At 34.7% G+C, this 26,115-nt stretch overlaps 2 protein-coding genes and 1 long non-coding RNA gene across 5 annotated transcripts; all 3 read right to left on the reverse strand.

Moving 5' to 3' along the window:
• Positions 1-2,877: 2,877 nt before the first annotated feature.
• On the reverse strand, positions 2,878-4,203 carry LOC145587308 (uncharacterized). The gene is made up of 2 exons (XR_014101246.1): positions 3,944-4,203; positions 2,878-3,406 (listed from the first exon to the last, which is right to left on the reverse strand). It is a non-coding gene; the product is annotated as an uncharacterized LOC145587308 (long non-coding RNA).
• A 3,445-nt stretch (positions 4,204-7,648) lies between these two features.
• LOC145589320 (transcription factor TCP21-like) lies at positions 7,649-9,694 on the reverse strand. The gene has a single exon (XM_081645843.1). The coding sequence runs from the start codon at positions 9,499-9,501 to the stop codon at positions 8,614-8,616; it is 888 nt and encodes a 295-aa protein (XP_081501969.1). The 5' UTR covers positions 9,502-9,694; the 3' UTR covers positions 7,649-8,613.
• A 10,172-nt stretch (positions 9,695-19,866) lies between these two features.
• Positions 19,867-24,994, reverse strand: LOC145587309 (quinolinate phosphoribosyltransferase [decarboxylating] 1a-like). Of its 3 annotated transcripts, XM_081644040.1 has the most exons (11): positions 24,890-24,994; positions 24,593-24,736; positions 23,578-23,711; positions 23,428-23,491; positions 23,261-23,343; positions 22,437-22,520; positions 22,204-22,356; positions 21,865-22,041; positions 21,107-21,174; positions 20,323-20,438; positions 19,869-20,040 (listed from the first exon to the last, which is right to left on the reverse strand). In XM_081644040.1, the coding sequence occupies exons 2-10, from the start codon at positions 24,678-24,680 to the stop codon at positions 20,342-20,344; spliced, it is 948 nt and encodes a 315-aa protein (XP_081500166.1). In that variant the 5' UTR covers positions 24,681-24,736; positions 24,890-24,994; the 3' UTR covers positions 19,869-20,040; positions 20,323-20,341. The 3 variants fall into 3 exon arrangements, with proteins under 3 accessions (XP_081500165.1, XP_081500167.1, XP_081500166.1); XM_081644039.1 differs by having other exon boundaries at positions 19,867-20,438; XM_081644041.1 differs by having other exon boundaries at positions 19,867-20,438; positions 24,593-24,727; positions 24,890-24,989.
• Between the last annotated feature and the right edge of the window lie 1,121 nt (positions 24,995-26,115).

Below are 26,115 nucleotides of genomic sequence, written 5' to 3' on the forward strand. Positions count from 1 at the left end.
GTCGAGAGTTCGTGATTGCTACAGTTGGTGGATAACATTTCATCCGTCTTGACCTAACACCTGATTCACCTCTCCCGCCGATCGCCGGTTGGTGGACTGAGCACCATGAGGCTAGTGTCGATGGATGGGACCAACAATATGAAAGTAGAAGGAACATGTGGGATGCATTAGTTAGATAGTTTGTAATGTATTTCGATTAGCTTTGAACATTTGTAGATATTTTAATTTGAAATCTAGATTTTAATGTACTTTAACTACGCTGTTTAAAGTCTAACATTAAGGTCTAACATCACATGCCACAAAAAAAAAAAATGTCCAGCTCTGTTTTTACATCCCTTGAGATCTAAAAAACAAAGTAATAATAAGCAGTTCAAACAAATAATAAAGCAGTTCAAATGACTAAACAACAATCTACATTCCCATTTTTGACTTCCAATCAAATAAAAGTTGCTCAGTCAATGCCTTGGTCTCATGCGACATGTGAGGATACTCCGCCAATGCTCTTTGGTGAATCTCCATGGACCGACTCATCCACTGCAAATCAAACAAAAATATATTAAATAAAAAACAATTATTATTCGTCAATCTTAATAGTACAATAAGCACAAAAACTTACATAATCAGTGTTAGTCCGCTCTGGAAGGTTGCTTGTAACTCCTGAACCTGGAGATACCCGAGGTTGAGAAAACCTATACAGCCACTGCATGTAACCTGGAAAAACTGTAGGAGCTCCAGCAACGAGTCTGGTGAGGGCACCAAATACTAAACTGTGGGACGCGCCAGGGACAAACCTCTTCCACATCACATCTGTCATCTCGGTCGGAAAGTCTACCCGGTACATCTTCAAGTTAGTCGGTCTCTTGGCCTTCTTTGGCCTGATAATGTCACGTGGAATCCCTTGCACGAATCCAAGCTGTCGAACAACTCTGTCGGGCATGTACGGCTCAATGATGTTACGGTACCGGATGCAGCCAATGAATAAAGTGGAGGGGACTCGTTCCCCAGGATCAACTCCGTACGGTAGCCAGTTCACCTCTCGCTCAGTCAGCGCATCAATTCTAGTACGAAATGCTAATAGGCGCTCCAAGTTCTTGCTAGGACATCCCCCGCCAACATCCCAAACAGACGCACGAGGGATATTAAGGTCCCTCGTCAAGGTACCCTGCTGAGGCCGAAAGCACGGAAAGTACTCGTAAATCCACGCTTGCAGCAGCGTCAGACATCCAGCGATCGAATCAGCACCTTTCCGTGATGTCGTGCCCAATCGCCGATACAAATAAGCTAGTGCAGCTATGCCCCATGCGTACTCGTTAATAGGGACATCTTCATAACATAGCTCGTGGAGGAAGGAAGGATGTGTACGGTTACCACTCTTGTCTACAAACAATGTACATCCAAGCACTAACCACACGTACGCATTATACTGATCACCCCACTCTCTCTCAACCTCCAATGTTGACTCCAAAATCTTATCAGTCAACACCCCACTACCTTGCCAAATCGTCTTCGTGCCGCAAATCTCAGACAAATCATCCGGAGTCACATCCATGGTAACCGAGCAAGCGTCTCGTAGCACGTCCGTGCTAGGTGTAGTGGTGACCATCTGCCCATGAACACGTAGCCCGAGAATGTTGTACACATCGTGCAACATGATCGTGATCTCCCCAAATGGCATATGAAATGTGTTTGTATCTGGCTGCCATCTCTCAACAAATGCAGAAATCAACGGCCAATCAAGTCTTTTGAACATAAGCCCGGGTAAGTGAGACAACCAACTGGCATCAATCGACTGTTGGCTCTCCGCTGATTGACGACCTCGCCACCTAACCAGATCAACACACAACTTTGTCCTACTCAAACACCGCAAAACACTACGCTCCTGCTCCGCCCATATATATCGGGCCACGTGACCGCCAAAACTAGGGATAACAGTCCCATCCTCGGGACCACCCGGCATCGGCTCCTGCACTAACCATGTCTCTACAGAGCTAGTAGTAGGCTGACTTGATCCACTACCAACAAATCTCCCATACTGACCCCTATATACCATATGATAATCCTGAGGGCCTGATTCTTCATCCTGGTCATCAGCATGACTACCCAAGTCTTCATCGTCTTCGTCAGATGATATTGGTGCTCTACCAGCCGAATACACAGGCCGACTACTACCCGACTGTTGGTCTCCCGACCAACCACTAGTAGACCCGTATTGCTGCTCGGGCTGTGACGGTGCTGAACGAGAAGACTGTCTCCTAACTGACGCATTCAAACGTCGTGATATTACATGACGAGCACCAGAACCCTCGATTTACAATAAACAAGTACACACCATTAAAAATATTGTTAAAAATAAAAATAACAACAACAATAATAATCAGAATAATAATAATAAAAATAACAACAACAACAATAGTAATCTTCAGGTACCACCAGTACTTGCAACAACAACAGTAATAACAACAGCAGCAACAACAACAACAACAACAACCAGTACTAACATGTTTGTCGTATATCTTCAGGTACCACCAGTACTTGCAAGCATTGTTACGCATAGTCTGAAGCTCAGTGTTTAACCTAAGAAATAAGTGCTGAATCTTAGGAGCGTTTCTGGTGAGGTGATGAACAAACTTAGATGAGCAGCTGCCATTTCTTTGACTAAAAATCCGCAAATACACTTCCCTCAAACAAGGGAGTTGGGAAAATGTGATTTCATCACAGCAATTATTAGTATAATCAAAGATCTGAAGATAAGGACAATCGAGGTAAATGGCTGAGTCTGTCGCAAAAACCAATTTCTTTAAATAGGGAAGTTTAACATTTAAACAGTCATGGTATTGGTTGCTTGGAAATATTGAATTGATGGTTAGTGATGTGAGATTCAAAACAACAGAAAAGATATGATCCATATCACTCTTAAGCAAAGTGACACGGCTCAACTCGAGTGTAGTTAATCGAGTGAGCCAGCCAACTATTACATCCACTTTTACACCCTGAACAAAGAGGTAGCTGGCAACATAGTAGGCGTAAATGCTTCAAACAGGATGCCTTAGAGTAGAAAAGATGACAAGATAAAGCATATTTTGGAGCACAACTGCGCGAAAAAGTAAGTTGAGGTCCAATTCCTCAACTCTCTTTCCGGTAACACTAGCAATCCAGCCATCAATATGTGAATCATATTCTTTTGCAAGGTAAAATTTGAGCTTAAATTTACTTATTTTTTGTGCTTTCCATATCTCTAGAAACTGATTAAACTCAAGGATGGAACGGAAATCGGGAAGGTCTTTCCACCTAGGTGACAATGACCTTGTTCTAACAGCATCTCTTATAGGCAAGAAAGAAAGGAGGTGAATAAGAATGTCATCTGGTAATTTGCTTATGTAATCCTCCATTTGATCGAACTTGTTACCTTCAATCCAACAGATAAACTTGTTAGGTTTTGTTGCAATTGTTTAACACTTGCTTAAAGAAAAGCGTTCAATATTTGAAACTGCACAACAACAACAACAACAACAATATTAACAACAACAATTTTATTGTCAATTCATTGTTCGAATATATCAACAACAACACCAACAATTGAAACTGTTTAACACTTGCTTAAAGAAAACCGTACAATAGTTGAAACTGTACAATAATAATAATAATAATAATAATAATAATAATAATAATAATAATAATAATAATAATAATAATAATAATAATAAGCTAAACGGTTCTGCAACACCTTAGAAATCAAAATAGAAACCAAATTTGATTCAATAATCATAATTTCAGGGAGAACGCCTCCAACTTCAGAATTTAATTATAAACTAGTTTGCACCCTAAATTAAATTATAAACGGGATAATCGAACAATAAATTGAGTATACTGAGAATTAAATCAAAGATAAGCCCTAGATTGTGAAATAGAAATTCGATGATCGAAAAAGAAACCAACATCTTACCTCAGAAGCTTCTTCAATGGAACTTGGGAGTGCACTCCACTCAGGAAAATATTCTTAATAAACTTTGTTGTGGCACTGTCATCTAATTCCCGCTCCCAAACACTCGCACACACAATTTCCCTCGTCTTTGAAACTTTAGACTCCATATCTCTTTTTAGAATGAAAAAAGAAGATGGTAATTGATTGGGCTAATTGATTGGGCTGATTTCATCAGGCTTTGGATTTGGATATTACAATTTCATATAACTTTGCAAAGTCAAAGAAAGGGATCAATCCAAACAAACCCAAGCCCATACTCCTCATTTCATATATACTATCTTCGTTTCGAATTATTTGTAACAAAGGTATACTTGTATTTTATATCTCACAAATAATATCCTTTGTTACAAAAAATATGAAACAAAATTAGTATAAACCGTGAAGATCCTTGGTTCATGTACTATAGTTGTATTCGATGGATGAGTCATTTAGAGTTCGATTTTAAGTTATCCGGGTTGTATGGGTCCATTACTAATGAACAATATAAGTCACTTTTATTCTTGGGCTCAAATCATGTAACTGCCGAGATAACCACTCATTTGGGTTTGAGTTTATTTATCAAGTACGGATCAATTTCACCAATTAAACCATGAACCAACGTCTCCTGAATCCTGATCGTACGCATTAGTGATGAGTTTGTGGTTGTGATACATGATAGCAGCCAAGAAAGATGTAAAAAGTAGGACAAACATGAAGACATAAGATCCAGTACACAGCACATGTTAGTTACAAAGTACTCACTAAATGTACACAGTAAAGTGCTTGCCAACTGCCAACTTGTATTGGGATAGATAGGGAACTGACGTTTTTCTGCTCTTTACTACTACCCCACTCATTGTGAGTGTGCTTTCGTGCCATACAGTTTAATTCTTCTATTGCTAAGCTCCATTTATCCAATCAAACTCTAATTTGGTTTCATAGTTGAGTACTCGTATATTATTCATTAGTATTGAGTGTTACTCAGCTCATTATTAGAGATGGCAATTGAGTCAATTGAGGTTAATGGTTACATTTAACCAATAAGAAGAACAACAACCATTCAACCAAGAAACGTCATAATAACACCTACTTCATATAACCCCGGCCTTATGTTTTCTTATTGATGTATTTGATTTTCGTTTTGGGGTGCTTTTATTTGACGTACTTAATCTAACTACTTTTAATAAACTTTGCCATCTTACTTTTCAAAAGAAAACACTAAGAGTATAATTTAATTTTATACATAGTTAGGCTTATCAAAACTTGTAATCATATTCCTTACGGAGTATATGTGGTGCTATATGGTACTTAAAAAAAAAAATTGTTTAAAGAAAAAAAAATAAAAAAAATAAAAAAAACTATGTAGGGTGAAATCATCAAATCGGTTATCAAAATTAACATGTTTCAAATATAATAACCAAAATATAAACTAATAATTGCATCAAAGAAGCTCAGAATTAATTTATTTATTATTATTCAAAATCCTCAAGTTTAAAAACCATGCACATTATTTTCTAATAAAAATTTCCTTTTTTGTTTAAATAGAACCTTTTTTTTTTATATATATAAATTGAGCTTAAAAGCACAAAAAACTAGTCAAATTTATTCTTCTCATATTTTGTTTCCAAGTTTAGTATAAACTTTGAAGAGTGGGAAAATAAATGAATACAAAATCGATCCAAAAGTAGGAAAAAGAGGAACCAACAACTTAAGTAATATGAGCTGGTGAAAAATCATTGGCATCGATTATGAGGAGCCCAGAATAAATAAACTAAGTAAAAAAAAAAAAAGAAAAAAAAGGCAGAGTATGGAGTACTTGTACTGTATCTTTGCATGTATGTCTTTTCTCTTCTCCCATCCTTCTCTTTTTCAGTTTTCACCACTATATTTTGCCACTTACATTGCAGAGTTTAGTCTTCAACTTACTTTCTGCCTGCTCATTCTTAGCATGCCTCGTGTTTTTGAATCAAACATACCATTCATTCACTGACTATACACTTACACCCATCAATACCCTACCGTCGATCCTTTTAGTAAGTGATCGTTTGATTAAATGTAAGAAGTTGCGTTTTCTAGGAATTTCTTGTAAACAAGCTGAGTTCCGCTTTGTGGAAATTAGTTTGTTCTATGGTAAATGTAGAGGGTCGGGTGTTGGGTTAATAACTTTCCTCATTTTGGCCTTGATTTAATCACAGTGCAGATGTCTCTACAACAAGCCCTAATACATTTTGAACGGAAAAATGTGTTAACTTCGCTTTTTATGCCAACCAAACGATCACTTTCGAAGATGTTGCTGCTATATGGTTCTAAAATCTGGCATATATCAATTACAGTGGAATGTTGGTAATAGTATACTAGTATAATTAGGCTTAAGTACAGCACTAATCTCTTAAAACTGCAAGATAACATTAATTGAAACAGACAAATTGACAGGACACAAAAGGTTCTAATGACATGATTAATATAATCATATAAACACACCTAGTGCAAATCTGGCATATAATTAGTAGCCACTTATTGGGTTCATTAGGGATTTGGTCACATCATAATATGAACATTTCCTAAATAAAGCTACAACATTACTGTCGTCAAAAGTTGATAGATGAAGAAGTTTCCATGCAACTTCATTATTATTCCTACTAACTCTAAGCTCATTAAAAAAATATGAAGGGATAAAAAAAATGGCCAAGACTAATATCATTAAGCTTATTTTCTAGTATGAGACTTGAGCATGAAGCCTTGAAGAGAACATCAAGGCTTCAGAGGAATCAGAGCGAGACTGACAGAAATTTAGGTGTGTTTATGTATTGAGTATGTTGCCATCCATCAAAGTTGGCCATTTTAAGCGTCGATCCCACGAGAGGGTAAAGTGCAGTGACATTGTCTTAAACAGAAATGGTTATATATCATTGTTTAGCCTATTTAAGGCATTACAGATTAACAGCACCATGGACAGGGCACTCGGAGAGTTGGAACAACGCTACATTCGGGTTTAAAAGTCGGTTACCCTGTACTGTGAAGGTAATGAAAACTCTGAGGAAGCAAGAAAAGGGGTGTCATTTTCAGAATCTAGCAACCACAAAAAACCCCACCAGGAACAAGGTCATTCAATTCCTGAACCTGACAGCTAATATGTGTTGACTCAATCAACACACTATCAAGTTGAAACTACAGCATCCAAGCGTTCCTTATCATCAATTTATCATCACTCCACCTAAAAGAGGAAATCGTAATATCTTACCAACAATTCTGTCCTCTCCATCAATATAGAATCTGCCTAAATGAGAACGCGATAACAATCGCTGAATTAAACTGAAATAAACTTCCAAGAAAACAACCACAACTTTCTTTAAAGCTTTACTTGAACTGGGGGAACAGAGTTACCTCAAACCAGAGCTAAGAATGACAATCATTTTCCTCAACAGCTCATAACACCGATGATGATACAAACTCGCATAAAAGTAAAAGCTGGCAAAACAAAGAGATAGGTCGGGTTTGTGATTGATTCCGTGCCAATTTCAACTTGTTCACCAAATATGTCAAAGACTATGTAAGAAAATGAAATAATAACAGCTCGGGTTGATTTGTGTTCATGCTGTGTAGGAGTTCGGGTTCCTCTTAAGTAACATGTGAAGTTCGTGTTGTGTAACAACAACAAAAAAAAACAGTAGAAATAAGAAACATTGCTTGTGGAACAGCAAAAGATGGCTCCTTTATTACTTTCACACCAAAATAAATTAAAGCTAAGCAATCAAGTTACAATTTACAGACAATTACATACAAGAGATACATACATAATTTAGCTACAAGCTAATTTGATTGCACAAAATGAAATAGGCTAACAAGAACATAACAGATTAATCACTGAACAAAGTAAATTCAGCAGCCTAGTATCACGGCGACGCAGATTGAGAGCGAACATCCACAGCATAAGTCCACCACAACTCAATGCATGCATGCACAACAGCAGAGCACAAGGCTATCATCTAACATATTAACCACACAACAGTCCCCAAACATGCTAGAGCTACTACAGCTGAGAAACTCGGGCATTCGCCACACCAATGGCGATGAGCACAACGAGTTCCACACCATAAATTCAACTGAACTGAGGCGAAACGAAAAGGGTTGCTAAGGATTTATGCAATTGATCAAGGAAGATAGAATTACAAAAAGATTGCAACTTGACATTCACAGGAAAAAACCTTCCCATAGGTTTTTCCCATAATTTTTTAGTTTTTCATTTGAACAAATTCAAAAACTCTGCTGACAAATTACAATGAATTTCAATTCACCACCCAGTCTTTCTTCATCTCAATCTCTCTCCTCCCCCTTCCAATTTGAACAGAACAGCAGCAGCAGAGCAAAAAAACAAGGAACCCTAAAAAAGGGAAAGAGATTCCTAAACCCTAAAAATCAAAACCCTAAAATTGAATTTAATCAATCAAACAGCAAACTTCCTAATTTGTTCTTCTTTCCTCCCCTTCGAGAAAGAAAACACACACTCACACTCGATAATAAACATAAACCCTAATTTTAAACAAAATTCACTAAAAAAATTCCCTGCTCTTCTCAACACACAAAATTAAACAGCAAATGCACAATTTTTTTTGGTTTACTTACAATACACAATCTCCCAATTCATCAACAAATTAACGAGGATCATCGTCTCTCCGGCCACCGGAAGACCCACCAGCACCAGAAGCCGGAGCTCCCGACAACGAAGCGAGAAGATTAAGATGATGTCCCTGAGCAATCGGCAAGTAATTCCCAACTCTAGAAGCTTCTCCAAGCGTAACATGCTGCTGCTGCTGCTGCTGCGTATGAGTGAGAAATCTACCCGCCATAGCAGCCGCAGCCGCCGCTTGTTGCCCAAGAGAACCACCCGGGCCCACAACCATCTCAGGCCCAGCAGCAAAGCTCCAGAAATCGGGCCGGGCCGGGATAGCCCAGTACCCAGCAGTCGGCCCAAGTGAAGCCGTTGTAACAACGTCTTCCTTATCAACGACGCCGTTTTGAGCCTCGTTTTCCTCGGCGGTAGTCCTGAGGCGCTTTCCTAGTAAAAACGGTGTCGGGGACGGAGACGGTGATGTTTTACTGTCCACAGAAGAGGAAAGCCCCGCAGTGCGAAGATGATGGTGCGAAGCCAAAGAGTGAGGAGAAGAAGTCGAGAACGAGGCGGGTGTGGTGCCTGTGCCGGTTGCAGCAATTATCGACGGCTCCGCTTGTCGGAGAAGCCACTCGATGGTTTGACCGTCGGACTTGTGACCCAACTCACGTGTGAGCTGGAACACACGTGCGGCGCAAATAATAGGCATCCTTATCCTTCTTCCTCTACCGTCAACTTTACTGTGCCTATCTTTGGCAGGCGCTTTCTTAACTGCTAGCGCTGTTGTGGCGGTTGTTGTCGTATTCTGCCGTTGTTGTTGTTGTTGCTGAGGTTGCTGCTGTTGTTGTTGGTGTTGGGAGGAGAGAGAGTGAGGGTGTTCGATTAAAGCGCCGCCAACGCCGCCGTTGGTTGCTCCGTCTGTCGCCGACATGGGGGAATGATTAAGGAGTGTGAAATTTGAAATTTTAATAAAAAAAAATAAAAAAAATATATAGGAAATGGGGGCCCAAAAAGAGGGAAATAATAAGAAATAGGGGAGAAAGGAGGAGGGGGAGCCCGCCGACGAAGGGGAGAGGAGTGAAGTGGGGGAGGAAGAATTGGAGGAATATTGGGGTTATGAAGAGAGAGAAAGAAATGATTGAGAGAGAGAGAGAGAGAGAGAAGGAAGCAGGAGCTGGTGGAGACAGGAAGGAGGGCACATGGGTGGTGGGGTACTTACTGGACCCCATTGTCTTTATGGGCCCCATCTCTCTTATCTTTATTTTTTAATCACTCTCCTCACGATTCTAATTCGTATCCACAAGACCGTCTCTTATGGTGAGACTCATCAAACGTCTTTTTAGGAGAAAGAGAGTATTTATCTGTAAAGGACATTAATAAATTACTAAGTTTATGGCGTGTTCGACGCTAGTATTTGAGTAACTTTTAATGGTTTGACCACTACTTAACAAAAATTGTGAGTGTTTGGAAAAGTAGTGGTTACGGTAGTTTTTAGTGGTGGAGGCAGCTTTTATGAAAAGTTAGAAATATTAGCTTTTAAAAGTAGAGGTAGCTATTGAAAATGTAATCTATAGTATTAAATATAAAATATTGATTTTTATGTGTAACAGCTAGTCAACCACTACTTTACCGAACACTCTTACTTAAATTATCTATCTTCCCAGCTACAGCTTATTGACAGCTAACAGCTACCTTCACAGCTAAATTTTGTCGAACACGCCCTACTCAACTTAAGAAGTGGACAGGTATCACCGTTGAGTATAAAAAACAACTCATTTTATATTTTAATACTAAAGTTGAGTTTTCACCATTGGAGATGGACTAATATGGTGTATGTTTTTTTCAAGAAGTACTTAAATAAATTACAAAAATAAGTCAAAGTTGGCTAAATGAATAGTGCAAAAAGGCAAAAAGCATTAATGGTGAACTTATTTTAAAATAAAAAAAATAAAAAAATTTAAAAAAAAAATTCTAAAAAAAAAAAAGAAATTACACTTTAATCAACACAAATTTAGACAACTTAGGGCATGTTCTGTTCATCTTATTCTCACTTATTTCAGGTCTAATAAGTTAGACAAGTTAAATTCGGAAAAGTTCAGTTTTGATTAAGGTCATCTAAGTTTCAAGTTACAACCAAAGTAAGTTTTAATAAGGTCTGATACGTTTTATGTAACCTTGGATAAGTAAAAGTTAAGTGATTAGAACATACCTTTAATTGACTTTGATATAAAATTATATAAGTGGAGTAAATGGAGTACTAAAAAATTACGAATTATGAGAAAATATAATAGAGATAAATCAAATAATATGTTACTCTGTACTAAAAAAATAAGGGATGGGAGAGGATTTTTTTTTTTTTTTTTTTTAAAATTGGGAACATAAGAGGTGAGAAATTTAATATTTAGATAGAGTATGTTGAAAAAATATATATTTCCTCTATTTTTCTTTTATTGCACCATAAGTACTTTTACACTATTTACTTAGAGCAACTTCAATGGTTGTAGATAGGGGCTTGCTTGCAATATTAAATAATCCCTACCTACTAGCTTAATCATTTGAGCTAGAAAATGCAAGTTAGACTAAAATAAAACAAGTTAGAATATATTAAATGAAATTTATCAACGTAAATTAAGAAGGTGTGGTCCATTTATATAGTAAGCTATTAGCTAGCAATTGGAGTTAAAATGACAATTAGCTTAAAAGCTTATGTGGCACGACAAGCTAATTTGACAATTAGCTTGCCATTGGAGTTGCTCTTAATTTTCTTCGACCATCATTTGTGATTTATCTATTAGGAAAAGCATATTCATGTGGGATCTAGTTAGATTCGTCTCAAAATTTACTATTCAAATATCAATTTTTTATAATTTTTACAAAAGTATAATTGAAGATATTAATAGCTTAAGTAATGCATTAGTAAGCGTGAGATTCCTCACGATGCAATAAAAAAAGAAAGCAGAAAGTTTAACACTTTAACCCTATGTTTGGATTAAAGGAAATGGAGGGAAAGGGATCAGAGGGAAAAGAAACGGAGGGATAGAGTATCCTTCATTTGGATAACAAATAAGGAATGAAGAGAATTGAAGGGGGGAGGAGAAATGGAGGGATTAATTTGTGAGAAATTGATCTCGATGGAGAGATTTGAAAGGAAAACTCATCTTTTTTCCCTCTCCTCCCCTTCTTTTCCCTCCCACTTAGTTATCCAAACAAAGCCTAAATAAGAGGGAGGGGGGAGTATTGTTTAATTTTGTCTGATAAACTTATTAAAGTAATTGGAAAGGAGTAGTACATGGAGCATTAAGCTTTGCAAACAATATAGGTTCAGATAAAATAAACAGTTTTTCATCCGTGTGTTAACCATTGAGCATATTAGCATATATATATCAAGCTACAATTCAAAAGAAAACGAAGAGAGAATTCGTTTTTCATAAACTAACACACCTTCGATCAATACTTGGAAATAAATGTTTTTTTTTTCCGCGGAAATAAATGTTATATAATGTACTCCTTCTGTCTCTCCTTAATTGTCATATTGTGACTTTTAGCACACATTTTGATTTTCAATTTTTTTTTTTTTTTTTAAGAAAATTAATATATTTAATTATACATTAGCAAAAGATATGAAAAATTAAATCAAATAAAAAGAGAAAGTTGTGAAAAAATTTATAGCATGTAGGTATAGAAGAAGATTTGAGTATTTATATAGTGTTGATGTATTATATAATACTTCCTCCGGTTGTTTTTATTTTTTTTTTATTTTTTTTTTTGCATCACTTGGTGATACGCGGAGTTTAGGAGTGTAATATTATATTGTGAGTGGATTAATAATTGTAAAAGTAAGATGGAGACCATGTAAGAGAAAATAATGAGGAAGAGTAGATATTTTTATTATATAAGTGGGGACTATGGAAGAAAGAAAAATGATGGAGTAACATAATTTAAGTGAGGTTTGAAGTAGGAGAGAGAAATGATCAAATATAATATAAAGTTATTAAATAAGGAAGTGATGCAATTAAAAAACAACACCCATAAAAAGAAAGTGATGCATTTAAAAAAAACGGAGGGAGTACTCAAATAGTCTCATTATTGTTTAATTCTTGTAGTTATTTTTCCACTTTGATATCAGTGCTAGTTAATCTGACCTAATCTGGTCTAATTTGACCAAACCTAATTAGGTCTTATTACTTTCAATTCGTAATATGGTGTAATTTATAATATGTAATTTTCTTGATATTTTTAATTGAAATTAAAGATATTTAGCGATAAAAAATTACACATAAAACGATAGAAGTATGTGATAAAATGTTAATTAATTGTTAATGATAAGAGTCATATGTTTGAGAGTAGAAAGGGGAGGTAAGGAAATCCTCAAATCCTCTACTCCCATGCAAAATGTAGTTGGTGGGGCTCGAGCTCATGACACCTCAAAGTCATCACTCATAACTTCATAATGTTGGAGTTAGTATTGCAACCAAAAAGGTTTTGTCTCAGACTGAATCGGGTTGGTTTGTCCGACCTAGCAGATGAGAGTAACTCCTTGGTTGAAAACTCATTATTATACAACTATCCGCTACACGGTCATGTACCTTGTACTACATGATTGTGTGACATACATGGTCGTGTACCTTACTCTACACGGTTGCGTGGTTTTGCAAATGAACCTGTCTACACGGTTGTGAACCCTCTTTTACATGACCGTGTATGTCAAATATTGTTTGGAGTGGCTATTAGTTGGGCCTAGCTAGTTGCGCACATCATAAACTGATAGGTCATTTGGATTTATTGGTTTCCCTTTATTAGAACTTTATAAATACAAACAAGTGCCTCTTTAATAAAACAACTTTCGAGAAAATCTAAACACATTAAACACAAACCTATCCTTTGAGATCTGAACAGTTCTTGAACAATTTCAACCTTCGAGTTCGGGTACATGGATTGCGGAGGTCGTTGTGTAAAACTTGGGGGGCGTGCGTCACCGGAAAACTTGTATCAGTGGTAGCGTATTTTGCTTTTAAGCCAGTGGGTACCAAACCATTGCACAATCGAAGGAGGACATGTTTTTGATTCGAGTATGGAGATCGAATTTGTTCCAGGGAAATTCTTGGTTTGTCTATTATTATTCTTGGAATCAACAAGTATTTTTCCAACACATAAGGTAAGTTTCCTTCCAACTCCATCAAAACTTGCGTAATTTATCTAATAACAATAATACAAAGTATATATTTTTCTTCTTAACCAGATCAAAATAGGGAAAAATATACCATTAAAAAAATAATAAAAATAATAATGATAATAATAATAATAATAATTAAGAATACTTTATCTCAAATGAAGAAAACCAACCTAATTAAAGTTCGAAACAAGTCAACTTCTACTACCACCACCTCTACTCAAAGAGTCCAAGTTAGCAAACAATCACTACTACACGCGTTTTGTGCATGCTCCTTTCACTGAAATTATCTTGTTAAATTCTTATATCGTATGTCTCTTCATCCAATATAATAACCTAAAAGAAAAAAAAAAAAAAAAAAAAAAAAAAGGCAAACTATTGAAAAAAAATAAAAATAAAAAAATTATAGGTGATTGTCTCATAGATCCAGTTGGTTTTAGGGTGACACTTCATCTCTTGATTCTCCTCACCAACTAAATTTATCTTTACACTAGTGCATCCCATTTGTTACCTTTTCTTTCCCCTCAAAACTATAGAGATAATTGACAAATAGTGTAAAGATAAACATGTTGCTTATTTTATTTGATATTCTTTTATTATATACCATTACCAATCATTGGCATGTACTTGATTAAGCACCTTAATATTGATAGATAAAATATGATAACATCTAGGATTTGGCTCTTTTTTAATCGAATGCTATGACTTATATGCATTAACATTTGCTTATTGTAATAATGAAGCTAATGTTTTAAAACTTGTTTGAAATTAAATAAGTTAAAATTTGTTGATCAAAGCACTTTTAAAATTACTAGGGCAACTAACGCGCGCTGTGCGCGCTTATAACTAGCCAAATTCGAAATCTCTTTTTGTTTGGCCTTACATCATAAATTTAGTTATTATAGCATTACTGAGAAGAAAATATATAAATAAAAAATGTCCATACACTGTTTTTAAGAGTTAAAAAAAAGACATTTAAAAAAAAGTGTATATTATCATTAATGAGGGTAAAATAAGGGTGCGTTCTATTCACTTGATTTTTACTAAACTTATCTGATCTTCATCTTATCTTAACTTATCTGAACTTCTTTGAATTTAGATTAGAACTTATTTTAGTTATAAATTGAAGTTGGGTAGCCCTGATTAACCCTTATCACAACTTATCTGAACTTAAAATAAGGTGAATAGAACATGGCCTAAGTAACTAAACACTTTCGTATATTAATAAGGGTATATATGTAAATACACATTTTGAAGGGTACAATTGATATCATACTATTCATTTTGAAGTGTATTTTTTATATGGTAGAGAAGAGATGTACAATTAATTAATTTAGGATTAGATCTTTGTTAGGATCAAATGTAATTTAAATGAAAGTTGGTTAAATAATACTCCATATATCTCAATTTACAAACCCTTTGACCATATTTAGTAATTTATACGAAGTATATAAATAAATTAACTTTTATACATAATAAAGAAACACCGAAATGGATTGAACAAGTTTATAATTTTATTTATACACAGATTACAATAATGTTGAAATTTAAAGTTAAAAAAAAATGTCGTCAAAATTTATTAAACCTATTATACCCTTAATGATTAATAATCATGTGATTTATATGGTTAAATATACATAACTCTTAGTGTTTTTTGTTTTTTTTTTTAAAAAAAAGGTAAATAAAAAGTTAAGATAGTCTTATCAAAACTATACCCTTACTTATAGAATAAAAAAAAATAAAAGAAAATCTACTATTTATAAACATATTTTAACTCTCATTGTTCGTCTTACTAATTCTGCTGTATATAGGACTATAGGAGTCAATTTCTGAAAATAGCTTAGGATAAAGAAGTGGGTTCCAATTTCTAAATGCACGAGTAATTTTCAATTAAACACACAAGATGACAAGATACAAAACATTACAACAGCATGGAAAATTGGCAATTACGTACCTTTCTAGTGGGGTGCAGAATTCACACTTTGACATGCATCACAAAGCCACCCTCGAACGTAATCTCTCTTTTCTCTATTCTACTCCGTTTTGCCTGAGCTAAAACACATTATCATAATTTAATTTTATTTATATACAGGGGTGCCCCTCCTATCATAGGAGGGACGGGTTGAGTATTGAACTCAAATCACTCCCAGGAGAAATGATAAATTTACAAGTGTGAATAAATTTTGACTACAAAAATGTGAATCTCAAAATTATAAGTGTAAATGAACAGCCAAATAGTGGTGTTTGCAGTGCATAACTCAGAGCTATACGGTGGTGAATGTGCTCACATGATATTATAATAATAAGTTAATAACACATGTTGGAGAGTTCAAATCGCAAACTCGAGTTTACAAGCAAAGTTAATATTCAACATGTATTGAGTGCCTTAAATTGATGTAAGCTTTAGGGTATATTTTACGTGATGATCAATGTTATACTATACGAGTATATAAGTGTGGCTATAACATGTTATATTCGTCCATAAAATTTTGATTGATTAAAAGTGAAATGAGACACTTGAGCTCTTATTTCTCTTTTTGGATAAGATTTATGGTTGAAAGGAGAATTATTTTAATTGTGAGATTAAATTTACTACGTAATTGGTTACTCATATTTTAAACTTTCGGCATGAAATTTACAGTACTATACATTCCGTAAAGTTTATTAACATTAATAATAATAATTGGATTAGTTGTCATTAGTACTGGTCGTTATTTATTGGTCAGTTATTTGTAATACTGTATTTGTCAGCCTTTTGACATCAATACTCTGTAATCTGTATACGAGTATCGTAGTAGTTATAATAGTTCCTCCAATTATAGTCAACATTAGCTTTATCTCAAGAATTAATTTTTTAAATTAGTGACAACTTTTGACCTTTGTGCTATTGTTTTCTATCATTGTGGCCCACCTTTTTCAACGTAATACGCCGTTAGCGTTTTGTTAAATACGGAGTACATAAATAATGAAACAATTGTATTAAAAAAAAAAAAAGACTTAAAAGGCTTGTTTAGTTTTGAGAGAATATTAGGGTATTTTTATCTAAGTACTGTTCTAGGGACAAAAGTATATATTTACGTTTGATGGTGTGTTTTAAGGGTTAATTTTTAAAAACTACATTAAAATTAATACCTTTTCCGTTCCTATTTTTTTAAGTAACTATGTGATCTAATCAACGTCCTTGGAAAGTTGGAAGTGCATCAGTGCATGGGAGTGTCATTATTGATAGGATGTAAAATTAAAGATAAATATGTCCCTATAGAACGTAAGTTAATTCACGAATAGACTTGATTAATTAATTCTATTTGGTTTTGTAAATTATAAAAACTTTATTGATTCCCAAATCCAAAAACTTATAATTATTTAACTTGTAATACATACTTTCTCTCTCTCAAAAAAAAAAAAAACAAAAAAAAAAAAAAACAAAAAACCTTGTAATACATACTTATTTAGGACTCGTTCACATTTACTGAACTAAGCCGAGTTGAATTGAACTGAACTGAATTGAATTGAATTGATTGGAGCTGAACTGAACTGAGCTGAAATGAATATTTTATGAGATAAAGAAATTAGGAACTGAACTAAACTGATTGGAGTTAAACTGAAATTAAGTACTTTATACGTAGTATTTTTTTTTAAGATGGGTATCATTCACTAAACAAGAATAGTCATTTATGTATACTAAGGTCATGTTTAGTCAACTTAATTTTAAATTATTTTGCTTATTTCAACCGATATGATTTTAGATAAGCTCAAATAAGACAAAATTAAGCAAAAAAATTTTTTGTTAAACGATTTTACACACAAATAAGAGCATCTCAGACATAACTTTAGATAAAAACTAATTCCATCATTTTCCAAACCATGCAAAATAGACCCACTTTGGATACACAAACTTTGTAGCAGTTAACTAAAACCATATCTCTCTCATTAGATTATTATCCTATTATTACTTAAATTATTGGGTCACATACTACACCATCTACTTAAAAAATAATGTGCTACTAAGATTTCCCTACCTTATAAAAAGTAGAAAGCTACTCTTATGAATAGTGTAATGCCAATTATACCCTTCAAAATGTGTATTTACATACATACCCTCATTAATATGTACAAACTATTTTTAATGAATAATGTTTAGACAACTATATCCTCTAAAATATTTATTTACTTTTATGTTTTCATAATGTTAGTTATCTTGAACATTTATACCTCCTAAATATAGTTGTTTTATATATTTTCTCTTATTGTTTATTTAACTAAATTTGTGATTTTTTGTTTCAAAAAAAAAAAAAAAAAAAAAAAACTAAATTTGTGATGTAAATGCCAAACCAAAAAAAACCTTATAGATATGACTAGCTTTGACGCGCGCATTGCGCGTGTTAGCTGCCCTAGTGATTAAGAAAAGTGTAATAAAACTTACGCCACCAGTTTTACACATAATCAATATTTTAATGGCAAGAAATAAATAGTATAGCTCATTAGATTAGCTCATGAAATTTTCACCATTCAATATTTCTTGGCCCACTATCGGCTGGCTATATCTATATGTACTCGGGTGTAAGGTTATATTATTGCTAATTGGATACGGAGTAATTAAATGAATACCAAGTGTGCAATAATTATAAAAATGAACAAAATACGAAATACCATTTGATGTACCTAGCACCAAGATGTATATTTTAAATACGGAGTATGTATTAAGTATGATGGTTATGGAAACTTCTTATGAGTACAGGGTTTGCCATATAGAGCATAAATATATTAGGTGAGACATACTCAGCATGTATTTTTTTTTTTTTGAATAGTACTCATCAGTCATCATGTACTTCATATTAAGTATGATGCACCCAAAATAAGGAAAAAAAAAAAAAACAAAAGAAAAAAATCATTTGCGAAATTATTGTTATTAGCAATTATAATTAATAAACAACAAATTAGTCTAGTCTAAGGTAGTCTAATCCAAGAGTTGCTCACAAAAAACACGAAAATCAAACATACATCATATAGAATTATAGATAACGAGTGACATGAAAAATGTCGTTACATAAAAGCACTTAGTTACATATGCATTATATCAAATAGGGCATTTTTTGGTGCATTCTTTGTCCCCAAAATACTTGGATTATTATAGTAGGACTAATTTTCTTTCTTTCATAAAACAATAAATATATGATTACTCTCACTAACCATTATAGATATGGCAATCATAATAATTAATTACAACTATGATTGAAAATGATGCTAGAGGATTTGACGTACTCCTTTGGCTTATAATTGTTTTAATTTTAATAATCAAAAGTATAGATTAGTACATCCAAGCAATCACATTAAACAATTTGATTACAATCTAATTATTATTTGTATTATTTTGGGTGGTCATGCATGTTGCATAATTAATTAACACCTTTTCTTGAAGATTATCCAAATGTTTTGATTCCTAATTTTTTTTTTCTACATATTTTTTTAAAAAATTTCTTATGAGATTTTTTGTCGTTTGGTTTGTATAATATGGGCCCCCAACTATGACCCAAAGTTGAACTTGATCACACTATAGAAGAGAGTCCAAATGGGTCCTTTTTATAGGACCCAAAAGCCCTTTTTATTTCTAGGGTACACGAGTGTGTTTGCTTGTGTTATTATTAAATTTTTTTTTTTGAGAGTTTGCTTTTGTTATTATAAAATAACAATACTATGTTATAATTATATGTTGGTCTATGCTTGTTTGAAAATTATTTAAAGAGCCCTACAACAAATTCCAATCTAGCATGGCTTTGAATCATGTCGAAGCTCACAATGGATTAAATAGTTTATAATGTACTTTCATTATTCCATTTGTCTCATTTAAGTTGATAAGTTAATATACTAACTCTAAGGAATTAATATTTTAACAAGTAAATTAAAATAAATCTAACAAAATGTTACCCTAAGAATAGTTTGAGAATTGCTAATGCATAATTGCAAAAATTTGAAGTCCAAGGTGAGCTTTTGCAACTATTGGTAGAAGAATGCAACAATATAGTAGCACCTTTTGATGCAACAATATAGTAGCACAACTTGACACACAACCTTATGTAAATGGAAAAATATAATCTTAGAAAGAAGGAAATTAAAATTACTATATTAATCCATTATGTAACGTCAAAACTGCTCAATAATCATTCCGTATAGAATCAAACCAACAAGGTACAAAAATGCCAAATTCCAGCATTTTTACAGAGGGGCAACATACAGAGTATTAAGCACCATCAAGCTCCGCCAAAGTGTGTACAGTCGTACACACTATGAACTAGTATGAGGCTGCAAATGGTGGAGTCTAGGTAAAACAGTCATACTATGAATATGAAAGCGAGAACGGGGAAGCATAATGAAGACAGCATCTTACGATGAGCATCAGCAATGTTATTATGTACGGATACAAGGACTGAACTGCATGTTATTAGTGCAGTATAATCAATGGTATTGAGTAAACAAAGGGCACTTTGCTCTTTGGTCAGCGTTCACGACATTTATTAGCAGGAACTGAAAGTTGTTTAGTAAAATTTGTCAGAAAGAAGGGTGGAGGTAAACTTCACCACATACCAAATCACAAGGCTACAGATCATGCGCGGTTTGTACGCCTCCCAACTTCAAGCGCAAGCTCTGTGTCAATTTTAAGGGAGATGTCTAGTGCTCTCACTGAATGCGTCAAAGCACCACTGCAGAATCAAGAGAATATTCTTATAATATGAATGGTTAATTTAGGAAAAGAGTATGCATTGATTACTTGTATAGAGTTGTAGCAAACAGGAACAAAGCTGACAGCACGAAAATGAGAAGGTTAAAACCATGAATGTGGCAAGTAACAACTACAGTTGTAAGCCCATTTCATAATTTAGACATCTCATTATACTAGGTCACTTTATAATTTGATAAGGTAAACTTCTTAGGATATTATAAAAAAAAAAAAAAAAAAAAAAAAAAAAAAAAAGATAACTTCCTAGGAGTTCACAAGTTTCAATCTGTTTCAGGTACCTATAGGGTCAGTTAATGCATGACCAATTGCATAAATCAAGGAATGCGGCAAGCTAAACAGATCAAACTCATATTATCTCTGCGTTTCCAACCAAATTCACAAGTCATTAATTTGAAACAAGGGGTGGAAGAGCATCCACAACACTCCATGACCCCAGAGATCAGAAGCTAAGTTATCAGCATCCTTCAATTACACAAAAGGGTAATTGGTTGCCTCATTTTCGAATCCTTTTTCTACCATACCATGCTCAACAAATTAACTTATAGGACCACAAGTCTTAAACACAAAAATATCAAAACCCCTGATGATACATGACGTCAATAATAAAAAACCAGAAGGTTTTGCTCTTACCTAGAAATATAGGTCACACCCGTCTGTCCAATTTGGTGTACAGTGTCAAGGGTAACATTTCCAGATGCCTGTTACGATATGAATAAGAAAATAATATTACTAAACAAAAGAAAAGAGGACCTCACGAGTTACATAATGTATCTGGTCCCAGACTGGTAAAAATCTGCCAACATGTCAAGAATCAACCAACATTTTGTAAAAATGAACACTTTATTTCTGGTCCACAACATACAGAAACAATAGAACTAAGATCAATAATTGCATAATTGAAACAGCTTTAGAAACATTCAACGAAAGCACATAATCTACTTTGCAAGTCAAAGGTAACTAGATTTGCTGATACACAACATCAGATATGGTACTCACATATCATTCAAGGCATCCTTCTTTACTCATTCTAATAGGCATCCAATGGCTGTATTTTTATAATTTTATTATTGCATGTCTGAAGATTGATTCAGCCAATAGAGCTTCCTTTTTCCCTTTAACTAACATTTCTTTAAGAATCTATCGTGAATGGTTTCTTTTTATTTGATTGGAGGTGAAAAAAGAGGTGAGGAGGATTGTTAGCAGTAGCATTTGTAATCCTTGTATATTTTACTTGTTTCCATATTTACTTATACATTAATCAAAAGTAAAGGTTACAAACTTACAATGCAGATATAATGTCACATCAATGCTAACTTTTCTTGCATAAGAGAAAATATAGTCACATTTCAATTCCCAAGTGGCAATACTAGCTGTAGATTAGGAGCTACCTCAGTTTCAAATCTACCATCAATCATTCTGACAGCTTCTTTAAGCATGGAAACATCAACATCTCCATTAGATTGCGGGATAACCATGTTATCCAACATTATCCGCGTCAAGGAAGTCTTATTCTGGGATGCATACTCTAACACGTCCTTAACTTCCTCCAGGGTTCTGGTCTCTATCTGTTTCAAACAAAGCAGGATCAGAGTGCTACAAATTTGGTCACACTGCCTTAATTACAATATTCCTCCAGAGCACTTGACTCACCTACTATATGTAGTGTACACATCTTTTTAAGCATAGCCAAAGTTAAGCTAACTAAAAAAGGGAGAGCAAATTACTACCTCAACTTCCATCTGGAGATTATTCTGCAGTAAATAATGGTCTGTGGACTTCAGGGCTTTTGTGATACCTCCTGCTATTGATACGTGATTATCTTTTATCAACACCATGTCAAACAAACCAAGCCTGTGATTCTTCCCTCCACCAATTAGAACCTAACAGCAGAAGAACACCAAGGTCAGCAACATTACTTGGAACATTAACAAGATTTGATTAGCAGGAGAAAGATATACACCGCCCACTTATCCACCAAGCGTAACCCTGGAGCTGTCTTTCTAGTTTCCAGAATAACAGCAGGACTTGCAGCATCAGCCATTGCCTGAAGACAAATGAAACTTTTAGCTATTTTGTCATACACGAGCTGTAACAAAACAAATAACCTAGAACTATTCCAAACTCCACAAAGAACCCATCAAACTTTTAGTGCATAATGCAAAGCTAGTGATAACAGTGGGTAGCATACTTTAGACACCACGATACGTTTAACAAAATCAATCTTGTAGCACGAGCAAGCCAAACAACAATTTACATCTCTCAATTACAATTTTTTTATTTTGTAGATTTCACCCCACAATTTTTAGGTCCTTTTCCTTTTCTTGGTAGTCATACTGTCTTAGTTCTGTTTCCTAGAAGCAAGTGAATACATCAATACAATCTATTCAACCAACAAAACTATCAACTAGACAAGTGAGATCACTAACACATCTGGTCCAACATTTAATCACAAAATACTGGTTTAAAGGCTTGATGATATATACGACAGTATCAAGTGAATTATCTCAGGGAGTATATTGTAAATGTTCCAAACAAAATAATAATCTTCACAATAATATATACTGGAGCCGGGGGCCAATTGGAAAAATCTATTAACTGATCATAATGAATGACTGGCATCTTAAAGCAAGTGAACAGGATTGAACTCATTTAAGATATTTGGTTTGTAAATCAAATTCAAGTCAAATGCACTTGAGAAGAGCATTAAGGTGATAATAAGCATTCTGTGAGTTCAGTATGGCGAGTATGCAGTTGTGCTCCCTATATCACTACATTAACATATACCTTGGTAAGGGTTGCGATCCCACTCATCCTTTGCATAAAATTCAGAACCACTCTTTCAGCAACTACGATACTATGTGCTCTTCCTGCACAAAAACATAGACTTATTTATTGGGGAAGAAATTTCGGATATTCTTTCAATGATATGCTGAATGTCACCAGTGCATTACCATACACTTTCCCCAATCTAAGTCCTTTATGAACATGATCCCCGTCCTTCTGGCACCATTCCACCTGATAGATAATGTAACTGTTGAGAGGTCCAAAAAACAGCAGAACAAGCAACACTATGTCAATAAAATGTAATGATGCAATCGAACCTTTAGGGAAGGATCCACCTCATGGAATATCATTTCTGCAAGGGCAATACCTGCAATAATTCCATCCTCTTTTGCCAAAAATTGGGCTTCCACTTCCATTTGAGCCGGTATTGTGGCCATCGATGTCACATCCCCTATAAAGAACAAACGTTAGATCAGGACAATGCTCAAACTTCTATGATTCACTAGTAATGTAGTGATCACAAGCTTGATGCCACTTGTTACAGATAGTTCATCTAAAGGTACTACTTGATCTCTTGACCAATTCTAAACTCATTCAATTGATACCCTCTAACTTCTTGTAATATGGAGTAGGCAGACAATTATATTCAACTCAATGACAAGGCCCTAAAGTACACTATGAGCTCTTCCTATCAATTAGAATCCACTAGGCAGAGTGAACGATAAAGAAAAAAAATCTCAGATGATAAAAATTCAGGACAGCATCACCAACCAATCATCCAGAAAGTAGCATATTAAAATGTCAATACAGACATCTACATCTCATTTCCAACAACTATACAATTGTACCATCTGAATTCAAGTCAATTCCAACCTTTACTAAATTCCATGTCTTGCAATTGGACCGGCGACACAAACTTATTTATAGACCTCATCATCAACACGAATACACGATGCAATTAAATTCGAAGCATCTTTCCTAGATGAAGATGCCCTTGATAAAAACACCCATAGACCACCCTCTTATCAAACCATTCTCAATTGACAACCATTATACAAAAATGGACTAATAACAAACAAACCTCTTGTATGTAATACCAACTTTATAATTGCATGTCCTAAATGATCTCAATGTGCCACACAAAAACCATTGTTCATGATTTTTTTTTTCTTCATTTTGAACACCCTTTCCCGAAATTCATTACAACCCATAAACTGTAACCCCTTATATTCAAGGGTTATTCAAAATTCATGAAGACCCATCATAGCAGAATTTAAATAAATTAAACAAAAAGAAAAGGAAAAGTGGGAAAATGGCGATAAAAAAAGGGACCTTTATCAGCAGAATCTTCAGCAAGAGCAAGTTTGATGACAGCCTTCAAATTATAAGTAGGATGACAAGGTGGCGCCTTTGACTCCATAGATTTCAATAATTCCCCAATTTTAGGTAATTCTTGTGAAATTGAAACTGCAAAAACTACCAAAAATTGAACAGTCAGTCAGTGAAGTTGTAATTTTTATTGATCATTTGATAAGAATTATGGTCTACAAGATAGAATTACCAAAAGAATGATGCTTAATTCCATAAAGTTTTCATTTTAGGCCTTTAAAACTTTAAAAAGAGGTTTACCTTCAAGTTTTAATCTGGAATTGGAAGTGGTTTGCACTTTGCAGAAAACAAGGTGAAGAGGATGAGAATGTCTGAAGAAAGAGAGAGAAAGAGGGGCAAAAGGTTCTGACGCAGGAAAGAACAATGCGCTGTGGACTTGTGGGCCTTATAGCATTGAGCTTGGGCCCAGGCTGCACCGGTTTTAAGTTTAACATCATGTATGTAGGGTTGTTACACTAAAAACCGACTCTTTCAGAGATCCATTTAATTAACCGAAATGACTCGAACCAAAATTTTATTAACCTGAAATGAGAAATGACTCGAACTTGAAATGGGCACACTAGTTATGACTCATTCAAATGATTTGACTGCTCTTTGTGCAACTAAATAAGCAAATAACCCATTAACCATCATATAAATTCAAAGATACAAGTATGTTCTTTGATCGGATCCCTCATAAAGTAAAAAATCCTTCTATTTTGAATTGTATTATGCACCCTATACGTAAAGATGGACAATGGGCCGTGTCGTGCTTTCGCGGGCCGTGCCACGGTGGTGGACGTACCGTGCCGTGCCAAAATGTGTCACACCCCAGCCCACGGCACGGCACGGCCCACGTGCCTGGCGGGCCGTGCCGGGCCGTGCCGGGCCGCGGGCCAACCCGTTCCACTTTTTTTTTTTTTTTTTTTTTTTTTTTTTTTTTAATTAATATATGTATATAAAAAAACGATATATATATATTTTTTAGTACAACTAAATTTTATATAAATAATGTTATTAATTTATGTTTATGTTAATGTTAATATATTTTGTTTTGAACAACTTTAGTTTAATTAAGGTTATATAAATTATTTATCTAATTATGTTTAAGTTTATGTAAATAATTTTATTAATTTAGCGAAAAACAACAATGCATATAATAAAAAAAAATTACGAGTGCGATAAGCCAAAAACACAAAAAGAATTGAATAAAACACGTACCGTGCCGGGTCGTGCCCGACCGTGCCGCGTGCCACGTGCCGTGCCGGCGTGCCGACCCACGGGCCGGCCACCATGCCGTGCCCGTGCCGGTTCCCAAATTTGTGTTCACAGCACGGCCCACAGGTGGGCCGTCGTGCCGTGCCGCCCGCGTGCCGGCACGGCTCGTGCCCATCTTTACCTATATGTTTCAATTATCCACATTGATTCAATGATTCTATAAGTCTATAAACTTTATTGTATACTACATACATTTTGAGGGAGAAAAG

The sequence above is a fragment of the Chenopodium album genome, chromosome 17 (genome assembly GCF_948465745.1).
Source record: "Chenopodium album chromosome 17, dcCheAlbu1.1, whole genome shotgun sequence".
In the NCBI taxonomy this organism is placed as follows: domain Eukaryota; kingdom Viridiplantae; phylum Streptophyta; class Magnoliopsida; order Caryophyllales; family Amaranthaceae; genus Chenopodium; species Chenopodium album.

Coding starts and splice junctions, on each gene's coding strand:
- LOC145587309 (XM_081644039.1), bottom strand. CDS start 24,680: ATGGAGTCAAAGGCGCCACCTTGTCATCCTACTTATAATTTGAAGGCT. Junction 23,712..24,592: donor TGAAGATTCTGCTGATAAAG/GTCCCTTTTTTT, acceptor TGTTCTTTATAG/GGGATGTGACATCGATGGCC. Junction 22,357..22,436: donor GCTTGGTGGATAAGTGGGCG/GTGTATATCTTT, acceptor TTCTGCTGTTAG/GTTCTAATTGGTGGAGGGAA.
- LOC145589320 (XM_081645843.1), bottom strand. CDS start 9,501: ATGTCGGCGACAGACGGAGCAACCAACGGCGGCGTTGGCGGCGCTTTA.